Source organism: Emydura macquarii, unplaced genomic scaffold, assembly GCF_026122565.2.
Source record: "Emydura macquarii macquarii isolate MOO-44397 ecotype Brisbane River unplaced genomic scaffold, CSIRO-AGI_Emac_v2 contig_3322, whole genome shotgun sequence".
Classification (NCBI taxonomy): domain Eukaryota; kingdom Metazoa; phylum Chordata; order Testudines; family Chelidae; genus Emydura; species Emydura macquarii.
In genome coordinates, this window is record NW_027133459.1 from 703,152 (window position 1) to 725,814 (window position 22,663).

At 66.2% G+C, this 22,663-nt stretch overlaps 2 protein-coding genes across 4 annotated transcripts; both read right to left on the bottom strand.

Moving 5' to 3' along the window:
* Positions 1-103: 103 nt before the first annotated feature.
* Positions 104-11,911, bottom strand: TGM1 (transglutaminase 1). Its single transcript, XM_067533161.1, has 14 exons — positions 11,674-11,911; positions 10,913-11,104; positions 9,519-9,770; positions 8,888-9,006; positions 8,679-8,786; positions 8,338-8,512; positions 7,105-7,243; positions 6,897-7,000; positions 6,539-6,627; positions 5,662-5,815; positions 2,143-2,424; positions 1,325-1,485; positions 725-861; positions 104-615 (listed from the first exon to the last, which is right to left on the bottom strand). Exons 1-14 carry the CDS (start codon positions 11,909-11,911, stop codon positions 231-233), a joined length of 2,535 nt encoding a protein of 844 aa, XP_067389262.1. The 3' UTR covers positions 104-230.
* A 3,687-nt stretch (positions 11,912-15,598) lies between these two features.
* On the bottom strand, positions 15,599-22,607 carry RABGGTA (Rab geranylgeranyltransferase subunit alpha). 3 transcript variants are annotated; one of them, XM_067533074.1, is made up of 17 exons: positions 22,477-22,607; positions 21,939-21,997; positions 21,580-21,690; positions 20,848-20,972; positions 20,366-20,553; positions 19,773-19,970; positions 18,984-19,067; positions 18,529-18,611; positions 18,344-18,445; positions 17,959-18,064; positions 17,831-17,882; positions 17,241-17,329; positions 16,883-16,971; positions 16,663-16,779; positions 16,141-16,254; positions 15,923-16,010; positions 15,599-15,833 (listed from the first exon to the last, which is right to left on the bottom strand). In XM_067533074.1, exons 2-17 carry the CDS (start codon positions 21,939-21,941, stop codon positions 15,685-15,687), a joined length of 1,698 nt encoding a protein of 565 aa, XP_067389175.1. In that variant the 5' UTR covers positions 21,942-21,997; positions 22,477-22,607; the 3' UTR covers positions 15,599-15,684. The 3 variants fall into 3 exon arrangements, with proteins under 3 accessions (XP_067389175.1, XP_067389174.1, XP_067389173.1); XM_067533073.1 differs by lacking the exon at positions 22,477-22,607 and adding an exon at positions 22,338-22,404; XM_067533072.1 differs by lacking the exon at positions 22,477-22,607 and having other exon boundaries at positions 21,580-21,967.
* Between the last annotated feature and the right edge of the window lie 56 nt (positions 22,608-22,663).

Genomic DNA, 22,663 nt, shown 5'->3' on the forward strand with positions numbered 1-22,663 from the left:
ATTGGGGACCCCCCCAGGCGGGGGCTGGGGCGGTGGCTGGGGGAACCCAGGAGTCCGGGAACAGCCGTTCCCTCTGTGTGTATCTGTGGGGGGGGGAGGTGGCTGGATGGAGACGAAGGGGGGGACGGACGGACGGATGGACAGAGGGAGGTGTTGACGGGGGCAGTGGGGGGGGGCTCCGGAGGTGTCCCCGTGGCCCCCCTCGGCACAGAGACCCCCCCCCGCCACGCTCAGACGGGGCGGCTGGCGGGGGAGGTGCGGGGGTCCGGCTGGCGGGCGGGGGAGGCGCGGGGGTCCGGCTGGCGCGCAGGGGAGGCGCGGGGGTCCGGCTGGCGGGCGGGGGAGGCGCGGGGGTCCGGCTGGCGCGCAGGGGAGGCGCGGGGGTCCGGCTGGCGGGCGGGGGAGCCCCGGGCCGGTGAACCCCTAGCCGGGGAGGCACGGGCGGGAGCTTCCGGGGCTGGCTGCCCCCCCGAGGCCGGGGCCACGTCCACCGTCACCACCCCGTGGACTTGGGACAGCTGGGGGCTGTCCAGGCTGCCCACCAGCTGCCGCCGGCCAGCCCGCAGCGGCACGAAGGCCTGGCGGAAGGAGATGGTCTGGTAGCCGCCGATGTTCCTGCGGGGAGAGAGAAGGGGGTCAGGACACCTGGGTTCCCTCCACGGTGCTGGGAGGGGAGAGGGTGTTGGAGCGAGGAGGAGGAGGGGCTGGGAAGGGGGTCACTCACCCTATAGTCGTGGCCTTGGGGCTGGACACCCCCGAGCCCTCCATGTGGAAGACGGCCCCCTTCAGTGTCTGGGGCAGCGGGTTCTTGAAGACGACTTGCACCTGCGTCTCCTGCCCCACCACTGCTGGGCCCAGCACCTGAGAGAGCCAGCCAGAGAGGTGAGAACCCAGGCATCCGGGCCCCCCTTACCGTAAATGTCAGGCCCCTCCCGCCCCATAGTGAGAGAACCCAGGCATCCGGGCTGTCCCTGCAGCGAGAGAACCCAGGAGTCCGGACCCCCTTTACCATGAACATCAGGCCCTCCCCGCAGTGAGAGGACCCAGGCGTCCGGGCCCTCTTTACCGTGGGTGTCAGGCCCCGCCCACCTCATAGTGAAAGAACCCAGGCATCTGGGCCCCCCCTTTAGCGAGAGAACCCAGGTGTCCAGGCCCCCTTTACCGTGAGTGTCAGGTCCCTCCCACCCCATATTGAGAGAACCAGGCATCCAGGCTGTCCCCGGAGCGAGAGAACCCAGGCGTCCGGGCCCCCTTTACCGTGAGCGTCAGCCCCCCCCGCCCCCCCCCCGCAGCGAGAGAACCCAGGCGTCCAGGCCCCCTTTACCGTGAGTGTCAGGTCCGGCGTGCGCAGGCGGAAGCTGTGCTGCTTGGCCAGGACCTGCCCCGTCTCAGCCACCTTCCCCGAGACGCTGAGCAGGAGGGCGGCCTGGTCCACGAGGTGGGGCTGGTACTCGGGGTACGAGACGACCATGCGCACGGACTGGGCTGCAGGGGAGCGAGGAGGGGGTCAGAGAGCCCGGAGTGGGTGGGGGGCCAAGGGCTGGGGCGCGCAGGGGCCAGAGCTGAGATGATGGATGAGATGGGGGGAGGGGAGAGCGGGGGTTGGGTCTGAGGCTTTGCGGGGGGGCAGATCTGAGGGGGTCACCTTTGCCAGGCAGGAACGGTCCTGCTGGAAGTCACCCCGGGCTATCTTGGTGTCACTTGGGGTTCGGGGGGAGGCTGGGAACTGGGGTTCAGGGGGATCGGGGAGGCCGCAGGCTGGCGGTTTGGGGGGGCAGGGCGGCAGGTGGGGAACTGGGGTTCGGGGGGATGGGGGAGGTGGCAGGCTGGCAGTTTGCGGGGGCAGGGCGGCAGGTGGGGAACTGGGGTTCAGGGGGATGGGGGAGGCGGCAGGCTGGCGGTTTGCGGGGGCAGGGCGGCAGGTGGGGAACTGGGGTTCAGGGGGATGGGGGAGGTGGCAGGCTGGCGGTTTGCGGGGGCGAGACGGCAGGTGGGGAACTGGGGTTCGGGTGGGTTTGCAGGCCAGGTGCAGGGGGGTGTTGAGGGAGCTTTGGGGGTGTGGCTGAGCTTTGGGGGTTCGGAAGCTGGGGGATTTGGGATCAGGGTTCAGGGGGGGGATTGGGGGCCGGGGGGGGGTCTCACCTCCGCCAGGCGGGATCGCCACCTGCTTGCTCTCCTGTTTGAAAGTGCTGCCTGTCACACCTGTGTAGAACATGGGGGCCAGGTGCAGGCTGAGGGCCACACTCCGTTGGCTGCTGCCTCGGTTGCTCAGGGTCACCTGGACGCTGACGTCCTGGCCCATGATGGCCTCGGAGGTCTCCACGCTCACCGACACGTCCTCGCCCCACTCTTTGTTCTTGTAGATGTGCGCCTTGGTGCCGTGCCTGGCCGCCGTCTCCACCGCCTTCCGCTCCGCCTCCGATCCTGGGGGGCGGGGGACGGACCACAAAGGGTCAGCGAGGGAGGGGATCCCGGCCCGGGCCCCCCACCCGGGAACAGTGTCCACGTGCAAAGATGGGGAATGCTTGTGTGCAAATAGAAGTGGCTGAGTGTGCAAACACCACGGTGTCCAAGGGGAAAGCGTGCAAATGTGGCAAAGCATGTGTGGAAGCAGGAATGGGTGAGCGTGCAAATGTGGCAAAGCACGTGTGCAAGCCAGAATGGGTGAGCGTGCAAATGTGGCCACGTGAGTATACAAATGGGTGGATGTAGATATGCAAATGTGGAGAAATGAGTGTGCAAACAAGATGGTGTGTGTAAACATGGCAAAGTGGGCATGCAGGCATGAGTGTGTAATACTGTGCAAATGCAGAAAAAGGAATGTGCAAATGAGTGTGCAGAAGGTTGCACATGCAGAACATGGAGTGTACAAAGAGGTAAGTGTGCAATAATGAGCGTGCAAGTGCAGAAAACAGCACACAAACAATGTGTGTGCAGTAGTGAGTGTGCAAATACAGGAAAGCAAATGTAAACATGAAGGTAAGCATTCTCAAGAGTGAGTGTGCAAATAAAAGTGATTATGCAAACAAATCTGAGTGTACACATGATCGTGCAAACGCAGACAAGTAAGCATGCAAATATGGGTATGCACAGTTGAGTGCGCAAAGCAGTAATGCGAGCATGCCAACCTTAATATGTGAGTGCACAAGAGTGAGTATGCAAACAGGGCAAAGCACGAATGCAGCCGTGACCACGTGGGTGTGCTTGCATGTGCAAAAAGCAGAAAAGCAAATGTGCAAGCACAGATACGGGAGCGCACACCTGCGAGAGTGCAACCAGAAAAACAACACATGCAAACTCATGAAGCAGCACACCTGAGTGTGCAAATGCAGCAAAGCAAGCACGTGCCGATGGGGGCACAGGAGGGAGTGTGCAAAGGCAGCAAAGCAATCATGTCAACATGACCAGGTATGCCAGAGGGAGTGTGCAATGCTCGCCCTCCTGTTATACAAAAGGTCGGCTGCTCCGGGTGCTCGGTGGGGCTGTGTTCACTCCTGCTGAGCCGCAGCCCACACGCCCGGCACTAGCCCAGCCCCGTGTTTGGCACAAGCAGAGAGGAAACGTGTCCCAATCCAGCCACGCTAGTTCCGGATCTCATCACGTGCTAGGGAGGTGCCCAGGCCCCGAACCCCCGGGCAGGGAACCAACACGACCGGGTGGGTTGGGTTGTAGGAAGGTGTGAAGAGTTTCGTAGCGTGTAAAATCCTCGTGGAAAGTCTCCCAGCTGCAACGTGCCCTCCTGGGCACCCAGCTGCCGCGGCAGGTGATTGTCAAGACTCTGCAAGGGACGGCTTCCTGGAAACCGCGGGCGGACTGATTATCTCACATGTGCACTACGGCATTGCTGGTGTGTCGCATGAATCTGGTGGCTGTTGGGTCTCTTAATATATTTCATACTGGTGTGGTCCAGCGATTGATTATACAGCTGATCACCAGTAGGCAGGGAGAAGCGAATGTGCAGCCATGGATGGGTGAGCGCACAAGAGTGTGTGTGCAAACATAGTGAGACAAGTGTGCAAACGGGAATGTGCCACTGTGCAACCATAAGTGTGTGAATGCACACGAGCCTGAGCATGCAAACAGGAATGGGTGGGTGAGCATGAGTGAGTGTGCAAATGGTAAAGCAAATGAGTGCACACGTGTGTGCAGGGAATGTAGTGTGCAAACATGCGAGTGCACAGAGAAGCAAGTGCACAAACATGCCCATGTGCGTGTGCAAATGAGAAAAAGTAAGTGTGCACACCCAAATGTGAGCATGCAAAAGAATGCAAACAGGGTGAAGCAACCGTGCAAATGAGTGGATGCAAGGGAGTGCGCAAACATGGAGAAGAAAGCGTGCAAACATCAAGGTGTGAGTGTGCAGAGAAGCAAGCATGCAAGCAAATTTGTGAGGAAGCAAGAGTGAGCATAGTGAACATGGAGAAGTGAGCATACAAACATGGAGAGGTGAGTGCAGAAGAATGAGTGTGCGAACAAAAACTGCAAGCATGTGTGTGTGTGCAAAGCATGCAGAAGACATGCATACATGAATGTGCAAACAGAGACACTTGAGTGTGGAAACAGGAATGTGAGAGAAAGAGCAAGCGTGCTCAAGTGAGTGTGCACGAGTGCAAGAAGTAATGTGCCCAGTGAGCGGGTGTGTGTAAGAGAGTCCAAAAGTGCATGAGATCTGCAGGAGTGAGTGCTGCCCTTGCACAAGGCTGTGTAACAGCAAGTGCACTTTCCAAAGCAAGAGTGCAAATGAGAAGTGAGAGAATGCAGGCGGGAGCCTGAGAAATGAGTGCCAAAACTTGCAAAGGCACATGAGTGTGCACCGTGATGCTTCCCAGAGTGCTAGGGGGTGAGTGCAACAGACAGCAAGCGCGTGAGTAAGAGTGCATGGGCAGAAGAGGGTGTGGGGAAGTGTGCATGGGTGAGCGTGCATGTGCAGGAGAGGGTGTGGGGAAGTGTGAGAGAGTGAGTGAGGAAACGTGCAAGAGCGAGCAGGGAAGTGTGCAAGAGCGAGCGGGCACATGCACAAGTGGATGTGGGGAAGCGTGCAAGAGCAAGCGTGCCCATGCAGGAGACGGTGTGGGGAAGTGTGCAACAGTGAGTGTGCACGTGCAGAAGAGGGCATGGGGAAATGTGCAAGCGTGAGCAGGGAAACATGCAAGAGCGAATGTGCATGTGCAGAAGAGGGTGTGGGGAAGTGTGCAAGAGTGAATGGGGAAGTGTGCATGGGTGAGCGTGCACGTGCAGGAGAGGGTGTGGGGAAGTGTGCGAGAGTGAGCGAGGAAACATGCAAGAGTGACTGTGCAGAAGAGGGCATGCGGAAGTGTGGAAAAGCAAGCATGCACGTGCAGCAGGGGGTGCGGAGAAGCATGGAAGAGCGAGCGTGGACACACAGACGCGGGCGTGTGAGAGTGAGCGGGCGTGTGCAGAACAGGCTGTGAGGAAGCGTGCAAGAGCCAGCGCACACATGCAGCCGGGATGGCACGAGCAAGCGCGCATGAAAGTGGGCCTGACCGTGCGGGCACTGGGGAGCGGCCGCAAGGTGGCGCGGTGGCGGTGAGCCATGCCGGGAGGGTGGTGCGGGCGCGGTGGCGGTGAGCTGTGCCGGAAGGGTGGTGCAGGCACGGGGGCCCGCCCAGTCGCCCCTCACCCCGCGTGCCCGCCGCATACCCTCGGGGTGCTTGTAGATCTCGGTCACGTCGTGGCGCTCATGGGAGCCCACAGCCTTGGTGCTGATCAGGTGCCCGATGGCCTTTTCCTCCACGTAGACGATCTTGTAGGTGCCGTCGGCCTGGCGCTGCCAGTACACCTTGTCGCTGTTCACCTGGGGGGAGGGGAGTGACTCAGGTCCCACCCACAGCCCCCCCCGAGAGACTCCGCCCCTTCACGGCTTTACGCAGTCACCCGGGCCGCAGGGAGAGACTGTGCCCCTTCGTGGCCTTCCAGAGACCATGCCCCCACAGAGAGACTCCACCCCTTCGGTGCCTTCCACAGAGACCACGCCCCCCATGGAGAGACTCCACCCCCTCATGGCATTCCAGAGACCACGCCCCCCATGGAGAGACTCTGCCCCTTCACTGCCTTTGAAAGACTCCGCCCCTTCACAGCCTTCCACAGTGACTCTGCCTCCTATGGAGAGAACCCCCCCTTTGCAGCCCCGCAAAGAGATCCCCACACAGAGAGACTCCCCGCCTCCACCCCCCTACCTCCACCTGGCCCTCCATAAGGAAGATACCCCGCCCCCTTCACTGTCCCTTTCCCCCCCCCATGAGACCCCATCCCCCCATCCCTCCTCCATGGAGACACCCCCACCCTTCAACCCCCCTGAAGCTCCAGAGACCCACCCCCCATAACCTCCCCAAGAGACCCACCCCCATATCCCTCAGACCCTTAACACAGATCCCCACTTCTCGTTGCTTACTGGGCGGGAGGGGGACCATCACTGGCCCCACAACTCCTCTTGTCCCCCCATCCCAGAGACCCCCCCCCAAAATACTGATTGTCAGTGGCTGGGGAAGCAGACTTTTTTGGACCCCCCCCCCCATACCTCAGCGAAGATGAAGGGTGCATCGTATTTCAGGTACACCTGCCCATTCTTAATGGCCTCCACTGGGCAGGGACCACAGCAGAAGATACCTGGGGGGGGAGGGGTTGCAAGCAGAGGGGGAGAGGGAGTGGGGGGAACACACATGATCAGACTCAACAGCCCCCATGGGACTCGGGGCCCCAGAAGTTCCCCAGAAGTTCCCATTGTCCTGGGGAACTCCCCACCACTGGATCCTCACCACCAACTCAACCCTGGCCCCCTCCTTCAAACCCATCCCCCAGCCCTCTTCTCCCCTCCCCCTTCTTCCTCTGCCCCCCGCACCCTCTTTCTGCCCCCCCAGCCCGTCCCCTCCACTCACCACTGCTGGTCTCTTGGGGGGTGGCATCGACCACTTGCCACCCGTCGTACCCTGAGGGCAGGTCGGGCCGGGTCATCCAGCAGTCATTCCACACGTGGAAATTCCTGGGAGGAGGCACCGGTTACATCAGAGTCCCCCTTTCTCCCCCCTTCCAGGAGGGGCCCCACCATCCCTCAGCACCCCCCCCTCCTGGTGACCGCCCCCTCACCAGACGGAGTCGGCATTGAGCCGCTCCAGGGGCTTCATGTTCTCGTCGAAGTAGATGTCCATGGTGAGGCTGACGTCCGTGTCGTGGGCCGAGTTGTAGTTGGTGATCGTGCGGGTCGCGATCCCGAAGCACCGCAGGACTGGGGGGAGGGGGCAGAACAAGGAGGGGGGTCAGGGGCTGCCATGGGTGGGGACATGGGCCCCCACCCTGTGTCTCGGTGCCCCCCGCCAACGCTATCCCTGTCTTGCCTCTTTATTCCTTTCCTCTGTTCATTGGTTCCTCCTTTTTCATTCATTCATTCCTCTGTTCATTCATTCGTTCATTCCTCCATTCATTCATCCATCGCCCATTCCTTCCTTCCTTCCTTCATTGATTCGTTCCTTCGTTCATTCATTCCTCCGTTCAGTCCTCCATCCTCCATTCCTTCCTCCATTCGTTCGTTCGTTCATTCATTCATTCATTGATCGATTAATTGATTCATTCGTTCATTGATCAATTGATTGATTGATTGATTCGTTCATTCATTGATTGATTGAATGAATGTATGAATGAATCATTCATCCTCCATTCGTTCATTCCTTCCTCTGTTCATTCATTCCCTTCCCACCCTCACTTCATTGCCTCTGGTCCTCTCTCCCGTCCTTCAGTCTCCGGCTCGACCCTTCCGCCCCCAAGTTGTCTCTCTTTCCCCCTCCTGTCTGTCCGTCCACTCTTCCATTGCTTCCTTCCGTCCCTCCCGCCTCCCCCCCCCCGACTCCTCCATGTTCTTTCTCCAGTCAGTCATCTCTGCAGTGCCGCTTTCCTTCCCTGCACTCCTCCTTCCTCGCCACTTTCCTTTCCCTCTGTCCCCACTGGCCCCTCGGCCTTTCTTCCATTCAGTCGTTCCTTCTCGCTCGTCTTTCATTTATTCTGGCGTCACCCCCTTTTGCCCCCAGCAGTGCCCCCCAGTGGCCAGTCAGGGGCAGTGGGTCCCTCCAATGGTGCCACCCAGTGGCCAGTCAGGGGAGGTGGGTCCCCCCCAACAGTGCCCCCCAGTGGCCAGTTGGGGTGGGGGTTGTCCGCCCGAATGGTGCCCCCCAGTGGCCAGTCACGGGCAGTGGGTCCCCCCCAGGGATGCGCCCCAGCGTCCAGTCAGGGGTGGTGGGCCCCCCCCAACGGTGCCCCCCGGTGACCAGCTGGGCCTGGCACACCCCCCCCATCCATGGCCCCCAGCGGCCTCCCCGGGGGCATTACCCGTGGTGACGACACCGGCGAAGACCCAGCACTGGCCGTAGAGGACGGGGTAGCCGGTGCGGTGGTAGTTCCGCAGGATGTCCACGCTGCCCACCCAGGCCGACGGGTTGGTGCCCCGCGAGTAGTCGCCCGTCCAGTTCCCCACCAGCACCCCGTTGTCATCCAGGGAATTCACCTGGGGGGGGGAGAGAGAGAGCGATGAAGGGGAGTGAAGAAAGAACAGGGGCTGGAAGGATGGATGAAGTGCCAGGCCGGATGGATGGACAGACAAGTGCAAGGCAGAGCAGGATGAGGGGGCGGGGGCTGACATCGGGGGGGGAGAGGGACCCCCCCACACTCACCATGGCGGAGACGACGCGGGAGACGCTGATGGGGTCCCCGCGCCCCGAGTGGGGCATGCCGCGCCGGTCCAGGATGTAGAGGCAGGCATCCAGCACCCCCTGGTCAAACTGTGGGGGGTGGGAGAGAGAGACGGGGGGGGTCAGCACGGAATGGCCCCCTCCCGGCCCAGGAACCCCTCCTCCCCCTCAGGCCCCGGCCCCGGCCCCACCTGCCCGTAGTTCCAGGTGCGCTCCCCGATTTGGGACTCGGTGCCGTAGTAGATGCGCCCACTCTCGTTGAGGACGTATTCCTCCAGCCAGTCATCCCGGGGCAGATACACCACGTCCTCTGTGGGGGAGCGAGGGAGGGCCCGTCAGTCCCACGCTGGCCCCGCCCACCCCTGCCCGAGGCCCTGCCCATGGGCGCCGCAGCACCCCCCCTCACTCTCCCACGCAGGGTACACCCTCTCCTCCGGGGAGGGAGGGCCTGTCAGTCGATGACAGCCCCGCCCCCCTGGCCCAGTGGTCCCGCCCTGTGACCGATAGTTCCGCCCACCACCCTGCCTCCTGCCCCTCCCGCACCAGCTACACAGTGCCCTCTGGGGGTGGGGGAGGACTGTCAGCCCCACAGTCCCACTCCCTGCCCATGGCCCCGCCCCCTACCCCTCCTGCACCAGCTACACCGTCAGCCTCCCTTGGACCCCCACCTTGCCCATAGCCCCGCCCCACTCGTGGCCCCTCCCCCAGACCCTCCCACACCAGGTGCACCGGGTCCTGTGGGGAGGGAGGGCCCATCAGTCCCACGCCAGCCCCCATGTGCAGCAAGTTCCCCGCCCCCCCGGCAGTGCCCCCGGGGCTCACCGCGGCACCAGGGGTTGAAGAGGATGTAGATCTCGTTGCGGGGGTCGAAGGGCATCTGGTACTCGCCCGCCCGGCTGCGGGTCTTGACACTGAAGCGGTATTTGCCGATGACAGCCGTGGGGGCGATGCTGACCCGCAGGCTCAGGCTGTCGGAGCTGGACTTGGTCACCTCGGCCGCCCAGCCCAGCCCGGGCAGCGGGGCCCCCACCGGCACCAGGATGTGCGTGGCCTTCGACACCTGGGGCGTGGGGCCTGGTGGGTGGGAAGAGAGACTGGGAGTGAAACCCCCCTGTGGGGTCACCCCCCCTCGATTCCCTGACACCCCAACCTCCAGCCAGCCCCTTGCAGGAGAAGCCTACCACCCATCCCCCCACTCCTGGCCACCCCTCACCCATGCACTCTGTCCCTCTGCCCCACATTCTCTAGGGACAGACCAGTCCCTCTCCCACCAGGGAGGAGGCTGGAGTCCAGACATCCAAACGAATGTGATGTCGATCAGCCTAGGGATAGTGGGGCACCACTGGGGCTGAAGCTTGCAGCCCGGGCAGGACCCTGGCCAGGGGCACCACCAGGAGGAAGCTCCCAGTGCCAGCCTACGTGTCCTGCCATCCCAGCCCTGTGATCTCAGCTCCAGCAGCAGGTCCGGGCAGGAAGAGCCCCTCCCAAACCCGTTCGACCCGTGTGTGGGGGAGCCGGGGTGGGACCCGGCGGGGTGCGGCCGCCCCATTTCCCTGCCGCTACCCACGGCCTCTCGCTCAGCCAGCCTGGGGTGTCCGGCGCTGGGAGCTTCCCCCCAGCAGTGCCCCCAGATGGCAGCCACATGGCCTCTGGGTCTGGCTGAGCTGTGGGGCTGTGCTGGGGGAAGAAGCGGGGGGGACGCCCGACGTGGCCACCAGGCCTGGGGAGCTGCCAGGGCGGGCGGGCGGCTAATGACGGTGTGGGTTCCTGTCCCCAGGGCGTGGGGACGGGGGGTAATTACAGAGCTGGCTGGGCCGGTGGCCAAGGGGGCTGGCTCCGCTTCAGAGCCAACCAGGGCGGCTCAAACCTATCAGCGGGGCTGTGGGGCGGCTGAATTCCCATCCCTCTGCTGAGAAAGCGAGGGGACATCGTGGGGCAGCGAGGGGGCACCGGGGGACAGCGCAGGATGCAGTGAGGGGATGCCGTGGGGCAAGAGATGGCTCGTGGGGCGGCAAGGGGGCCCTGCGGGGCACCGGGGAGGTGCCATGGGGCAGCGGACGGCACAGTGGAGCAGAGGATGGCGCTGTGGGGCAGAGATGGTGCAGTGGGACAGGGGATGGTGCCACGGGGGGCGCTGTGGAGCAGGGGATGGCGCAGCGGGGCAGGGGATGGCGCAGTGAAGCAGCAGGGGATGGCGCCGTGGGGCAGGATCTCACCGATGAGCAGCTCCAGGCAGACGCGGTGCAGCTCGGGGTCGTAGGGCTGGCGGAGCTGCAGGCGCAGGTCAAAGGGCTGCCCCCGGCGCACGATCAGCTGCTCGGACTCAAACTCGTCTGTGTGGTGGGCCCGGCGGGTGGCCCCGCTTCGCTCGCCCCCCAGCTCCACGCCCGACACCACCAGCATCCCCTCTGCGGGCACAGGCCAGGTCAGAGGGGGCCCCCCCCCAGCCAGAGATGGGGAACCCCCGGAGGGAGGAGCATGGGTCAGCGGGGATCCCCCCCAGCTGGAGAGGGGAACCCCACCGGAGGGAAGGGCATGGGTCACTGGGATACCCCACACCTGGAGAGGGGAAACCCCAAAAGGGGGACCACTTTACTGGCAGCAGGCCCCCCAGTAGGAGTGGGGGAGGGGAAAAGGAAGGGGGGCAGGGCCAGACCCCGAGTTCTGGAGAGTGGAACCCCAGTGGGAGTGGGGGAGGGGCAGGGTGGGTCAGCGGGGGAAGGGCCAGATGCCCAGAAGCTGGAGGAGGGAGGGGTCAGGAGGGAGGACCCTGGGGAAGGGAATGGGGTGGGGGGTCCCATGTGGAGGATGGGGTTCCCAGGGGGGAATCGGGGTGCCATGAGGGGACCAGGGGGGCTGACCCCCTATGGCCTCTCCCCTCCCCCCCACCCCTACCCAGGGAACCCCCCCCAGGGGTTGCGGGGCCAGGATCAAGCCCAGCGTTGGCTCAGCAGAGTCGGGGAGTCCCCCCTCTCACCTCGGACAACCGGCTGGGCCGACCGTGCCCCCGGCACCTCCCCCGGCATCGGCCCCCAGTCCGTGTCGTCCACGCGGCCCCGGCCCCGGCCCTGACAGCATTTGCAGCAGCTGCAGATTTTGCTGAAGACTGAGGGTTTCCTCCTCTCGGGCGGGGGTTCGGGGGGGCCGGGCTGGCGCGCCCGGTAGCTGGCACTCGCCCATCGCCCCACATCTGTCCGCGTATCGGCCTCCGGCATCCTGCCTGTGGGGGGAGGGGAGGAGGAGAGAGACGGTGAGCGCTGTTCCCCATCGGTGTTCTATGTGGCTGTTCAGCCACCGGGCCCCGCACCAGAGGCGGCTGCATTTCAGCCATGGCAGGGCCCTTCCTGGTGCTGGGGAGTGTGGGGGAGGGGGGGCAGGAAGCCAGCGATGGGGCAATGGGCCCCGGGACGGTGAGGCAACGGCTTGGAAACTAGGTCACAGCCCGACGCCTTCGCCCTCTTTCCTGCTGCCAAGCGTCCGGGCCAGTTCTTCCTCACTCAGCTCCGGGGAACCCAGGCATCCTGGCGCCCCGCCCTCCCCACTCTAACCACTGGTCCCCACGCCGTGCGCCCGGGACCCAGGTGTCCTGCCTTGGCCCTGCGTGGGGCACCCGGGGCCGGGCACTGGCCTGTCCACAGTCGGGTCCCTCCTGCCCTCCCCCCCTTGCCCGGCCCCAGCTGGAGGAAGGCCAGATGTGAACAGCTGCTGAGAGCATCCTGGGCTGGAACATGGGCGGGCCATGAGTGGGTGGACGGACAGACAGACAGATGGGGGTGTGGGTGCTGAATGGACACAGACAGAGGGTTGTGTGTGGGGATGGGTGGACGGACAGAGAGAGAGGGACGCGTATGGGGTGCGATGGATGGGTGGACAGATGGATGGAGGGACATGTGTGGGGTTGGACGGATGGATGGACAGACAGAGGGACACGTGTGGGGATGGATGGACAGACGGACAGAGGGACGTGGGGATGGATGGATGGACAGACAGAGGGACGCATGTGGGGGGCGGAGCCAGCCGGGCTGCAGTCCCCGGGGCAGGCACCGGGGGGTGCCGTGACGGGGGGTGTGTGGCCGGGGCCCTGGCCAGCCAATGGGGGCACAGAAGTAGGGGGCGGGGCAGAGAGCTGGGAAGGGTCCCTGTGGCCTCCTGGAACCCAGGTGCCCAATGGGAGTGGGGGGTCCCGGTGATGTCACGGCGGGGGGCTCTGCCGCCAGCCCCCCCTCCCCTCCTACAGCCGGGAGAGAACCCAGGCATCCTGCCCCCCCCTTCTGTCTCCCAGCCCCCCTCCCACAGCAGGGAGAGAACCCAGGCATCCGGGCTCCCAGCCCTCCCATCTAATTCCCTTTAAGGCACCAGACCCTGTCCCGTGGGTGACTGAGGGACCCCCGGACTCTGGGGGGGGGGGGAGAGTTCACCAGGGCCCAACTGGCCCCCCCAGGCCGAGGACCCCCAACCCTCCAGCTCTCCCAGCCCCCCAACTTCTATCCTGCCCATCCCCAGCCCCCCAACTTCCAGCCCCTTCCCTCCGGCCCCCCAAACTCTCCACCCCGTTCTTCCAGCCCCCCAACTCCTCAGCCCCCCAACTCTCAGCCCCACACTCACTGAGACACTGGCCGGGCTCGCGCTGCTCTGGGGCTGGGCGCTGCTCGCTGGGGCTAGAAGCTCGGGGGGCGGGGCCGGGGGCGGGGCTTGCGGGGGCGGGGCCGGGGGGGTCAGGCAGGGTTTGGACTCAGCGACCCGAGAGTCACCCGGGTGAGGCCCGGTGAGATCAGCCGCCCCCGGGGGCTTCCTGCGGCTGTGTCCGGCCCCAGGGCCCCCCCTCGCCTGCCTCCCCAGAGACTCCCCCAGGGGATGTGCTGTGAGGGGATCCCCGTCCCCTGCAGGCTGGGGGGGGGCTCGGATAGGGGATCTGAGCCTGGGGGTTCACCCCAGCGCCCCCCAACACAGCCCCCCACATCAAGCACTGAGGGACAGCTCGCAGGGAACCCAGGCATCCGGGCTCCCAGCTGCCCCTGCTCTAACCACTGGAGCCCCCCACCCCACCCAGAGCCAGGGGAGAATCCAGGCGTCCGGGGGGACTATGTATTGGGACTGGTTGGGGGGAGGGAGTTGCCCCAGCGGAGGATAGACAGGGTGCGGGGGGGGAGGGGACACTGGGGCATCGCCCCCCCCAGAGCCCTGCAACCTGCTCCTCCCCCCACCGCCCCCACGTCGGGGCCCCAAACCCCCCGGGGCCCGGTTGGGCAAAGGAGGGAACAGAGAAAACCAGCTTAAGCTGCCCCACAGAACGAGTGGGGCGCCGGGAGTCTCCCCGCAGGGGGGTCAGTCTGGCTTGGGGGTCAGGGAAGGGGACATAGGGCCTCCCCAGCCCCCCACAGTCCAGCTGGTGCCCCTCACGCCCGACCCACAGCCCCTGCCAGCCCGGCCCCCCTGGTGTTCCTCACTCCCGACCCACAGCTCCTCTGCCAGCCCGGCCCCCCCGGTGCCCCTCACTCCCGACCTGCAGCCCCTGCTATTCCGGTCAGGCGGGGTGAGTAATTCCCCCGTCAGAAGAGCCCAGGTGGGGCCTGGGCGTGTTGACAGGAGCCTCCCTGGTTTTCCTCGCCCCAGGGCTCTGCCAGGCTCCTGGGACCCGGGTCCGGCTCTGTGGCATCTGCCCAAAATCTCCCCCTTCTCCCCGCCCGGCGGGTGCCCCTCACTCCCGCCCCGCAGCCCCCCTGCCAGCCCGGCCCTGGGCTCCCCCCTCCGCATCCCCACCCATAATCGGAGCTGGAGGAATTTGGGAGGTTCCTGGCACCCGGCCCATGCGAGGCCGGGGTTGTGGGGAGGCTCAGGGCAGGGTGAGCTGGGCGCTTCCCTTATCTCGCCCAGCCTGATCGGGCAGGAAACACCCCGTGCGATGTTGTAACCCCACCAGCGGTTGTGTGACGGGGTGTCACCGTTCCCACGAAACCGATGAAGCAACAGGGGCTGTGTGGCGGATGTCGAGGTTTCTGTGTGGCCGCAGAGGAGCCACTCACACGAGGAATCCAGTTGTGCATCACCCGGGCCCCACCCCGGGAGCGACGGGGCCGGGGAAATTCCTTCGGGCCAGGGAATGGGCCGGACTGACAAAGGGCCGCGGGACGGGAGTGAGGGGCGCCAGCAGACGTGGCTGGGTGGATGTGGGGGGCTGCGGGTCGGGAGTGAGGGGTGTAGGCGACTAAAGAGTTAAAGCTGGACAAGTGGCCAGGCCTGAGGTCCAGGGAGCGGGTTCAAGAGCCGGGCAAACCCAGATTCCGGTAATTGGGGAGGGATTCGAGTTAATGTCTCTTCTCCATCTTCATTTCCTCCACGCCCGGCAGTCTGGGCCGGGGCTGGGCCTCACAAAATAACTATTCCCCCGCCCGCCCCAGCCCAGGCTGGGAAGAAACATTATCTTCCTGCCCCCGGCCCGCCTTTCCTGCCCCACACATCTGTGTAACAGGGCTAGGTTTCAGGGTGAGGTGCCTGCCCTCTCCAGGGCCATCCTGTAAACCACAAACAGGGGCGGGGATCATTGTATCCATGACCTAGCTGTTAATGTTCATTTTATAGGGGGTCATGGAACCAAGTCAGGGGCGATAGGGAGTTGCCGGCCGTGAAGACACATTTACACACTGGTATGGATAAAAGGATTGCAAAGTGACCCCCCCCACGTTGCTCCCTCGGGGCATCGGGATGGACCCAGTCGGCAATAAAGGGCAGCCGGCAACTCAACCAGCTCCTGGGACCCCCTTTGGGTATTTCAAATAGGGGGTGCCAGCAGAGCTGTGGGGAGGAAGATGTGGGGGGCTGCGGGTCGGGAGTGAGGGGCAGCGGCAGAGCTGGGGGGGCTGCGGGTCGGGAGTGAGGGGCACCCAGCGACTCAGCTCACACCACAGTTTTAACCTTTTATTTCTGGGGTCCAATAAAATAGGGGCGGGGCCAGAGCAGGAGGGGCGGGGCCGCCCCCCTTCCCAGTTCCTTAGGCGAGGGCGATCTGCACCCGGGGCAGCAGGGTGGCCAGCTCGGCCCGGGCGGCGGGGAGGCTGCTCAGGGGGTTCGCGCCCAGGGCCAGGCCCCGGAGCCGGGGGAAGGAGGCCAAGGCTCGGAGGTCGGTGGCTCGCTGGAGGCCTGGGAGAGGAGCAGCGGAGTCAAGGAGGATGCGGTGGCTAGAGAGGCCCCCCCCCACCTCCCACAGCCCCACCCCCCGGCTGGGATACGGTTGCGGCAGAGAGAGAGCTCCTCCAGGCGGGGGAGGGGCGGGAGCCCGTCCAGCGTCTCGATCTCGTTCTCGTCCAGCTCCAGCACCTGGGGACAGAGAGAGTCAATGACCCCCCCCGCCCCGGACGCCTGGGTCCCGCTGCCCGCTCGGGGGGGGGGGGGGCGGGCAGGACACCTGGGTCCCAGCCCGGAGGGGTATTGGGGGGGCGCGTCTCACCTCCAGACACCGCAGCGCGGCCAGCTCGGGCGGGAGGCGGCGGAGCCGGTTCCCCGCCAGGTTCAGGTGGGTGACGAGCAGCAGCTGCTCCAGGTGGCAGAGGAGGGTGAGGCCCTAGAGGGGGTGGGGAGAAAGCTAGAGGGAGGGGCCTTTAGTGTGCAGCCCCGCCCACTCTGCCCCAGCCCCACCCACCAGTCTGGATCCACCCCCTTCCCTCAGCCCCACCCTATAATCAGGTTTGTGGCCCCGCCCCCAGTCCCAACCCTCTCACAAGCACCGCCTCCTCTCACATAAGCCCCGCCCCAGTCCCACCTCCTCTCATAAGTCCCGCCCCCACACAAGCTCCTCCTCCTATCACATAAGCCCCGCCCCAGTCCCACCTCCTCTCATATAAGCCCTGCCCACTTTCCCCATGGCCCCACACCCCCTTCTCCCCACCCATCAGGGGGTTCACATCTCCGACATTCCTCCGGCTCCACCCCCCCCTCAGCTCCGCCCCCGGCCCCACCCCTCAGCCCGTACCCGGCCAGACAGGTCCAGCACCCGGGCCTCGGCGTACTCCATCCGCAGGATGCCGTTCTCCACCAGGAAGCGGCTGCGCAGGTCGTCCAGATAGGCCGAGCGCATGGGATCTGCGGCCTGGGAGGGGGGAGTGGCGGAGACACGTGGGGGGGCTGGGAACGCTGGCTCCACGCCCCTCCCCCCGTGGCTCCCCTCCCCCACCCACCTGCCCGCTGCTCACCTTCAGGGTGTCGAAGTAGCCGAGGGTCTCGCGCTCGTAGGCCAGGGGGTCCAGCGCCCGCATGAGGAGGATGATGGTGAGGAGACACCCTGCGGGGGGGGGGGGAGGAGAGGACCCAGGAGTCTGGGCGCCCAGCCCTGCCCCCACCGGGACCACTAGACCCCGCCCCCCTCCCAGTCCTGGGAAGAGAACCCAGGCATCCAGGTGCCCAGCCCCCTGCTCTAACCACCCGGCCCCCAGCAGAGCCGGGTAACAGAACCCAGGCATCCGGGTGCCCAGCCCCGCCCCCACCGGGACCACTAGACCCCACCCCCCTCCCCAAGCCAGCAGAGAACCGAGGCGTCCGGGAGGCACCTACACTTGTTCTCCGGCTCCAGGCCCTGCAGCTCCTTGCACGACTCCAGCTCCGACTGCAGCAGGGTTGACTTCTCCACGGAGAGCTCACACCTGGGGGGGGGAGGGGGCGGGGCAGGAGAGGTTGGGGGCGTGGCCGGCACCAGAGAGGGGCGGGGCTCATTCTGGGTGGGTGGGGCCTGGATCTAGATTTGACTGCACACCTGGAGGGGCGGAGTTTAAAGAGACTCAAGGGTGGAGCTAGTTTGAAACGGGCATTCAGGGGGGCGGGGCGACAGCAGGGGGTGGAGCCTATCTGCCTGTGCACAACGAGGAGGCGGGGCTTATCTAGAGGCGGGACTAGTCTTGAATGGGCAGGAGTACGCTGACAGGGCGGAGCCTGTCTGGGAGGCGGGGCTGCTTTAAAGGGGCAGAGGCAGGGCAATGCCAGGGGGCAGGGCCTGTGCCATACCACATGCCAGGGAGGCGGGGCTACTTTGACAAGGAGGAGGCGGGGCTCCCCTGCGGGGGCGGGGCTCCCCAAGGCAGATGACCCAGGCTGGGGCTGTGTGTGGGAGGGGGGGGGGGCAGAGGAGGCTGTGTGGGGGCTCCTACCTGAACACCTGCTCGTCGGTGACCGAGTCCCGGCACCAGCAATCCCGGCAGCCTGGGGGGGCAGAGGGAGGAGGTCAGGGGGTGGTGGGAGGGTTGGGGGGGGGGCTGGGGGGGGGGGGGCCGGTTACCTTTGAAGAGGACACATTCCTTCGGGGCATCCCCGCCCGCCCAGTGCACCCGGAAGCTGTGCTGGGGCCAGTGCTCGTTGAGGGCTGACGCCGGCAGGTCGCAGAGCTTGGCGGGTGGGGGGGTCAAGGAAAAAGGACCCAGGAGTCCGGGAGCCCAGCTTCACCCGCTCTGCCCACCAACTCCCACTTCCCTCCCAGAGAACCCAGGAGTCCGGGAGCCCAGCCCCCCTGCTCGAACCACTAGGCCTCACTCCCCACATAAAGAACCCAGGAGTCCTGGCTCCCAGCCCCCCCCCCACTCTAACCCTCTAGCCCCCACTCCCCAGAGAACCCAGGAGTCCTGGCTCCCCACCCCCTACCCCCCTGCCTGGGTGGGGCAGGATACCCACACGTGGCCAGGCCGGTTCCTCCCGTCGGGCGTGCGCCAAGTGACGGCCAGGGGGGCTTCGTCAGCGAAGAGGGTCAGGTCGCGGGAGCCCGGCCTCACCTGCCGGCCGAGAGGCTCGTGAGCCTGGGGTTAGCGCTCCCCCCTTGTGCCCCTCCCCGACCCCCGGATCGCGGGCGACTCACCCCCACGGGCTGGGAGAAAGCCACGGCCAGGGAGGCGTCGTCTCGGCAGACGTAGACGCAGATGAGGGCCGGCTCCAGGTCGGCTGCGGGGAGGGGGGGGGAGCAGAGTAAGGTGAGCGGGGGCTCCAGCTCTCAGTTATGGAGTGGGGGGGGGCCTGCTCGGGAAGGGGGGCAGGAATAGGCCCCGCGGCCCAGAGCACGGGGCTGCCGACGGAGAAGGGCCACGGGGGGGGCTCCTCAGCGGCGGAGGGACCCCTGCCCTGCCCGGCACCGGGGACCCAGGCTGCTGCCCGCCCCCCCCTCCGGCTGCACCCTGCCCCCCGCCCCGGCCACAGGGCCCGGTGCCAGCCAATCCTCTCCCTCCATGGGTGCCGGGGCAAGGAGATGGAGGCGCAGGCACGGCTGGGACCGTTCCCTGGGGGGGGGTGTCCTGGCCCCCCCCCCCCCCAGCCTACCTCGGCCCAGCAGCCAGCGGTGGTAGAACCAGGCACTCTGGTCGTTGGGGTCCGTGAAGAAAGCGTTTTGTACCAGCTCCAGTTCTGGGGGGGACAAGAGAAAAGAAGTGGGGAAAAGGGGGCCCGGGACCCCCCCCCCACGCCGAGCCCAGGGCTGGCCGGCTCGGGGGGGGAGGGGAGGGTTGGGGTCCAGGGTCTTTCCCCTCTGGGGGGGGGCTGCTGGGAAATTCTCCTGGCCCAGCCCGTGAGCCTCCCGCGGTGGAGTCGCCCCGGGGCAGGTTCCCAGATGCCGCCCCCCCCACCGTGCATGGGGTACGTGGGCCAAAGCAGGGAGCCGGGTGGGACTGGCCCCCCCCAAGTCACAGCCCCCAGCCAGGCCCAGGGGTTTCACCGAGCAGGCGGGGGCCTCGGCCGAGAATGACTCCATCCCTGGGCCGGGCGCGAACCCAGGCGTCCTGGCTCCCAGCTCCCCCCGCTCTAACCACTAGCTCCCACTGGCCTCCCTGAGCCGGGGAGAGAACCCAGGCGTCCTGGCTCCCTGCTCTAACCACTAGCCCCCCCTCCATGAGCCGGGGAAAGAACCCAGGAGTCCTGGCTCCCAGGGCCCCCCTTTTGCCCCCCATGGCCAGGGAGGGAACCCAAGCGTCCTGGCTCCCAGCCCCCCCCCACTCTAACCACTGGTCCCCACTGCCCTCCCTGAGCTGGGGAGAGAACCCAGGCGTCCTGGCACCCAGCTCCCTGCTCTAACCACTAGCCCACTCTGCCCAGGCGGGACCCTGTCACCCGCACCTCGGAGCAGCGCGGCCTCGGCGGGGCGGGCGGGGTGCCGGGGGTCGGGGTGCAGGCGGGGCAGCAGGCGGCTCCGGTGGTGCCAAGACGAGTAGTTGGAGAAGTTGCGGGCGATGAGGCCGTCGGTGAAGCGCAGCTCGGCCTCCGGCGGCTCCTGGGCCCGGCCTGCCACGAAGCGCCGGTAGTCCCAGCAGTGAACTGCGGGGGGCGCCAGAGAGCGGCGGGGGGTCAGAGAGCTGCAGCCCGGCTGCCCCCCCCCATCCTGTTCCCCGGCGCCCGCCAGGGAGCTGGGCTTGGGGGGCCGCGGCGCACGGCTGCAGGGGTGGATCGGGGGCACAAGGGGTCAGAGGTTGGGGGGTGGAGCTGGGGTGTGAGGTCGGGGGGAGTTTCAGGGCACGCGGTTGGGGGGATTTGGGGGGCGTAGTCAGGTGGATTGGGGGCGTGAGATGGGGAGCAATACGGGGGGGGGGATTTGGGGTGTAAGGTGGGGGGGTCAGAGATTGGGGGGGTTACGGGGCTGGATCCGGGGTGTGAGGCTGGGGGGGATTCGGGGGGCAGTGGCCGGGTGGGGGATTCAGGGGGGGGGGGCTCACAGTTGCGCTCGTCGCTCTCCAGGAAGCGGGCGCACAGCTCCAGCTCCCAGGCCCAGTCGGGGTGCGGGACGCGCCCCAGCAGCCAGGCGCGGTGGTGCCAGGTGCCGTAGGATTTGGGGTTCACCCGCAGGCAGGACTCCAGGAAGCTCAGCTCCCCCCGGCACAGCGCCTGCATCTCCTCCGGGGACCTGCCGCGGGGGGGGGGGGAAGGTCAGTGCCGGGGCCCCCCATATGACCTGCCACTGGGGGGGTCAGAAATGGAGACTCCCCCGACTCCCAGCCACTGGGGGATAGAAATGGGGCCCCCCCCAAACGACCCCCCCTAGGGACCAGCCCCCCAATCCCCACTCACTCCCATATGGGCCCCCAGATCCACCCTCTTCCAGCTTCCCTGCAACCCCTCACCCCCCCCAAATTACCCCCTTTCCCCCTGCCCCCCAGATCTCTGCCCGCCCCACTTCTCCCCCTCCCGCCCCCCTCACCCCTCCTCCTCCAGGTGCAGGATGATCTCCCGGCGGCAGTTCCAGAGTGTGGCGAAGTTGGGGTTCGCCCCCAAAATCTGATTGGTCAGCTCCAGCGCCTCCTTGTCCAGCTGCCCCGCCTTCCTCTGGGGGGGGGGAAAACGGTGGGTGGGGGGTCAAAAGTCACGTCACGCCCCCCCCAGCCCAGGCCCTCTTGGCCCCAAACGTCTTGGCCTTCCGCGGGTGGCAGTGGGTCCCAGCATTGGGGGTCTGGGGCCAGCCGCCCATGGGGGGGAAGGCCAAGGGGCCAAGGATCACTTGTGCCCCAACCTGCACGAGGTGGAGCAAGGTCTGCGGTCAAAGATCCGTGAGCGCACGGCAACTCACAATCCGTGCAAAGGCCGGGGGGGGGGGGGAGTCAAAGATCGGTGAGTGCACGGCAACTCACAATCCATGCAAAGGTCCACGTGCAAAGGTCGGGGGGGTCAAAGATCGGTGAGTGCACGGCAACTTACAATCCGTGCAAAGGTCCACGTGCAAAGGTTGGGGGGGGGTCAAAGATCAGTGAGCTCACGGCCACTCACAATCCGTGCAAAGGTCCATGTGCAAAGGTCCACGTGCAACCAGGTGACCCAAGTTGAGTGCACAGACCAGGGGGTCACAGGTCACAAATGGGGCTGGGCAGAGGGGTCAGAGATCAGCAGGCTGCTGGCTCCCCCCCAGCCTTTGGGGTGCCCCCCCGGCCCCCCGCACCTTCTCAAAGATGGCCGTTGTGGCGGCGACGTACTCCTGCAGCTTCTTCTCCCGCTCTAGGCGCTTGGCCGCGGCCTGCTCCTCCGTCGTCTTCACCTTCAGCCGGCCGTGCTGGGGTGGGGGGCAGCGAATGAGGGGGGCCCCGCTCCCCGCCCAGATACCGGGGGGCAGGGACATCCCAGGGCAGCAGTGATCTCCATGGGGGGGCTGGGGTTTGCCCCGATGGGGGGGTCCCGGGGGCTGTGTATGCGAGGAGGAATCCAGGCACCCCCAGGGCAGTAATGGGGGGATGGGGGCTCGGATCAGCCCCCGGGGGGGCCATGGGTGGGGGCTGGGGCAGCCGAGGGGACCCCACTCACCATGGTGACTCAGCCGTGGGGGGGCCCGGCGGTGACAAATCGGGGTCCTTGCTCTGAACCTAGGGAAGAGAAGAGGGGGTGCCCCCCCCGATTCAGCACTCAGCCAGCTCCGCAGCGCCCATCCCCCGACTCAGGGAACCCAGGCGTCCGGGGGCCCCCCCGGAGCCATGCACAGCAGGAGACACCCAGGCGTCCAGCCCCCCCCCCCCCCGAGGCTGCGTGAACCCGGAGGGACCCAGGCGTCCGAGAACGCAGCGGGGACCTGCAAGGCGTTCACACCGCCTCGTGCCGACTCCGGATCGTGCTCCCCCAGGTGCATGCTGGGACTGAGCCAGAGTAGACTAGCCACGGGGCCAGGCCATTGCACGTCCCCACCCCACGCTTCTGCCCCCCACCTGCCTGCTCAGTCCCGCCCCACGGGCGCTGAATCCGGAGCAGCCCCCCTTGGAATCCGGATTCCGAGGCCTCCCCCCGCCCGGGGCCGGGAATGGTTTTTCCCTGGGGACTCTGGCGGGGTGCTCAATGGGGCGGTACCAACCTGTGGAGAGCCGGGGGGGGGCCGGGTGGGCTGCTCCACGAAGCCCCCTTGGGGCGATACCAACGCGCGGGCTGGGATCGTGGGTGAGAGATGGAACCGCCCGGAGGGCTGCGGCGCCAGGCTTCCTGCGGAAGATACCAACGGCCGAGCACGGCGGGGGGGGGGGGGGAGAAGCCAGCTAGGATTC

Bases quoted from the DNA above. Each gene is read 5' to 3' on its own strand.
- TGM1 (XM_067533161.1), bottom strand. From the start codon at position 11,911: ATGCCGGAGGCCGATACGCGGACAGATGTGGGGCGATGGGCGAGTGCC. The intron at 7,001-7,104 runs GTGAGGGGGCGG...GCCTCCTCCCAG, and splicing joins CTCAATGCCGACTCCGTCTG to GAATTTCCACGTGTGGAATG. The intron at 862-1,324 runs GTAAAGGGGGCC...TGGCTCTCTCAG, and splicing joins CGCCGGACCTGACACTCACG to GTGCTGGGCCCAGCAGTGGT.
- RABGGTA (XM_067533072.1), bottom strand. From the start codon at position 21,756: ATGTCCCTGCCCCCCGGTATCTGGGCGGGGAGCGGGGCCCCCCTCATT. The intron at 18,065-18,343 runs GTATCCTGCCCC...CCACCCGCCAAG, and splicing joins ACCGGCCTGGCCACGTGTGG to CTCTGCGACCTGCCGGCGTC. The intron at 16,011-16,140 runs GTGAGACGCGCC...CTCTGTCCCCAG, and splicing joins CCGCGCTGCGGTGTCTGGAG to GTGCTGGAGCTGGACGAGAA.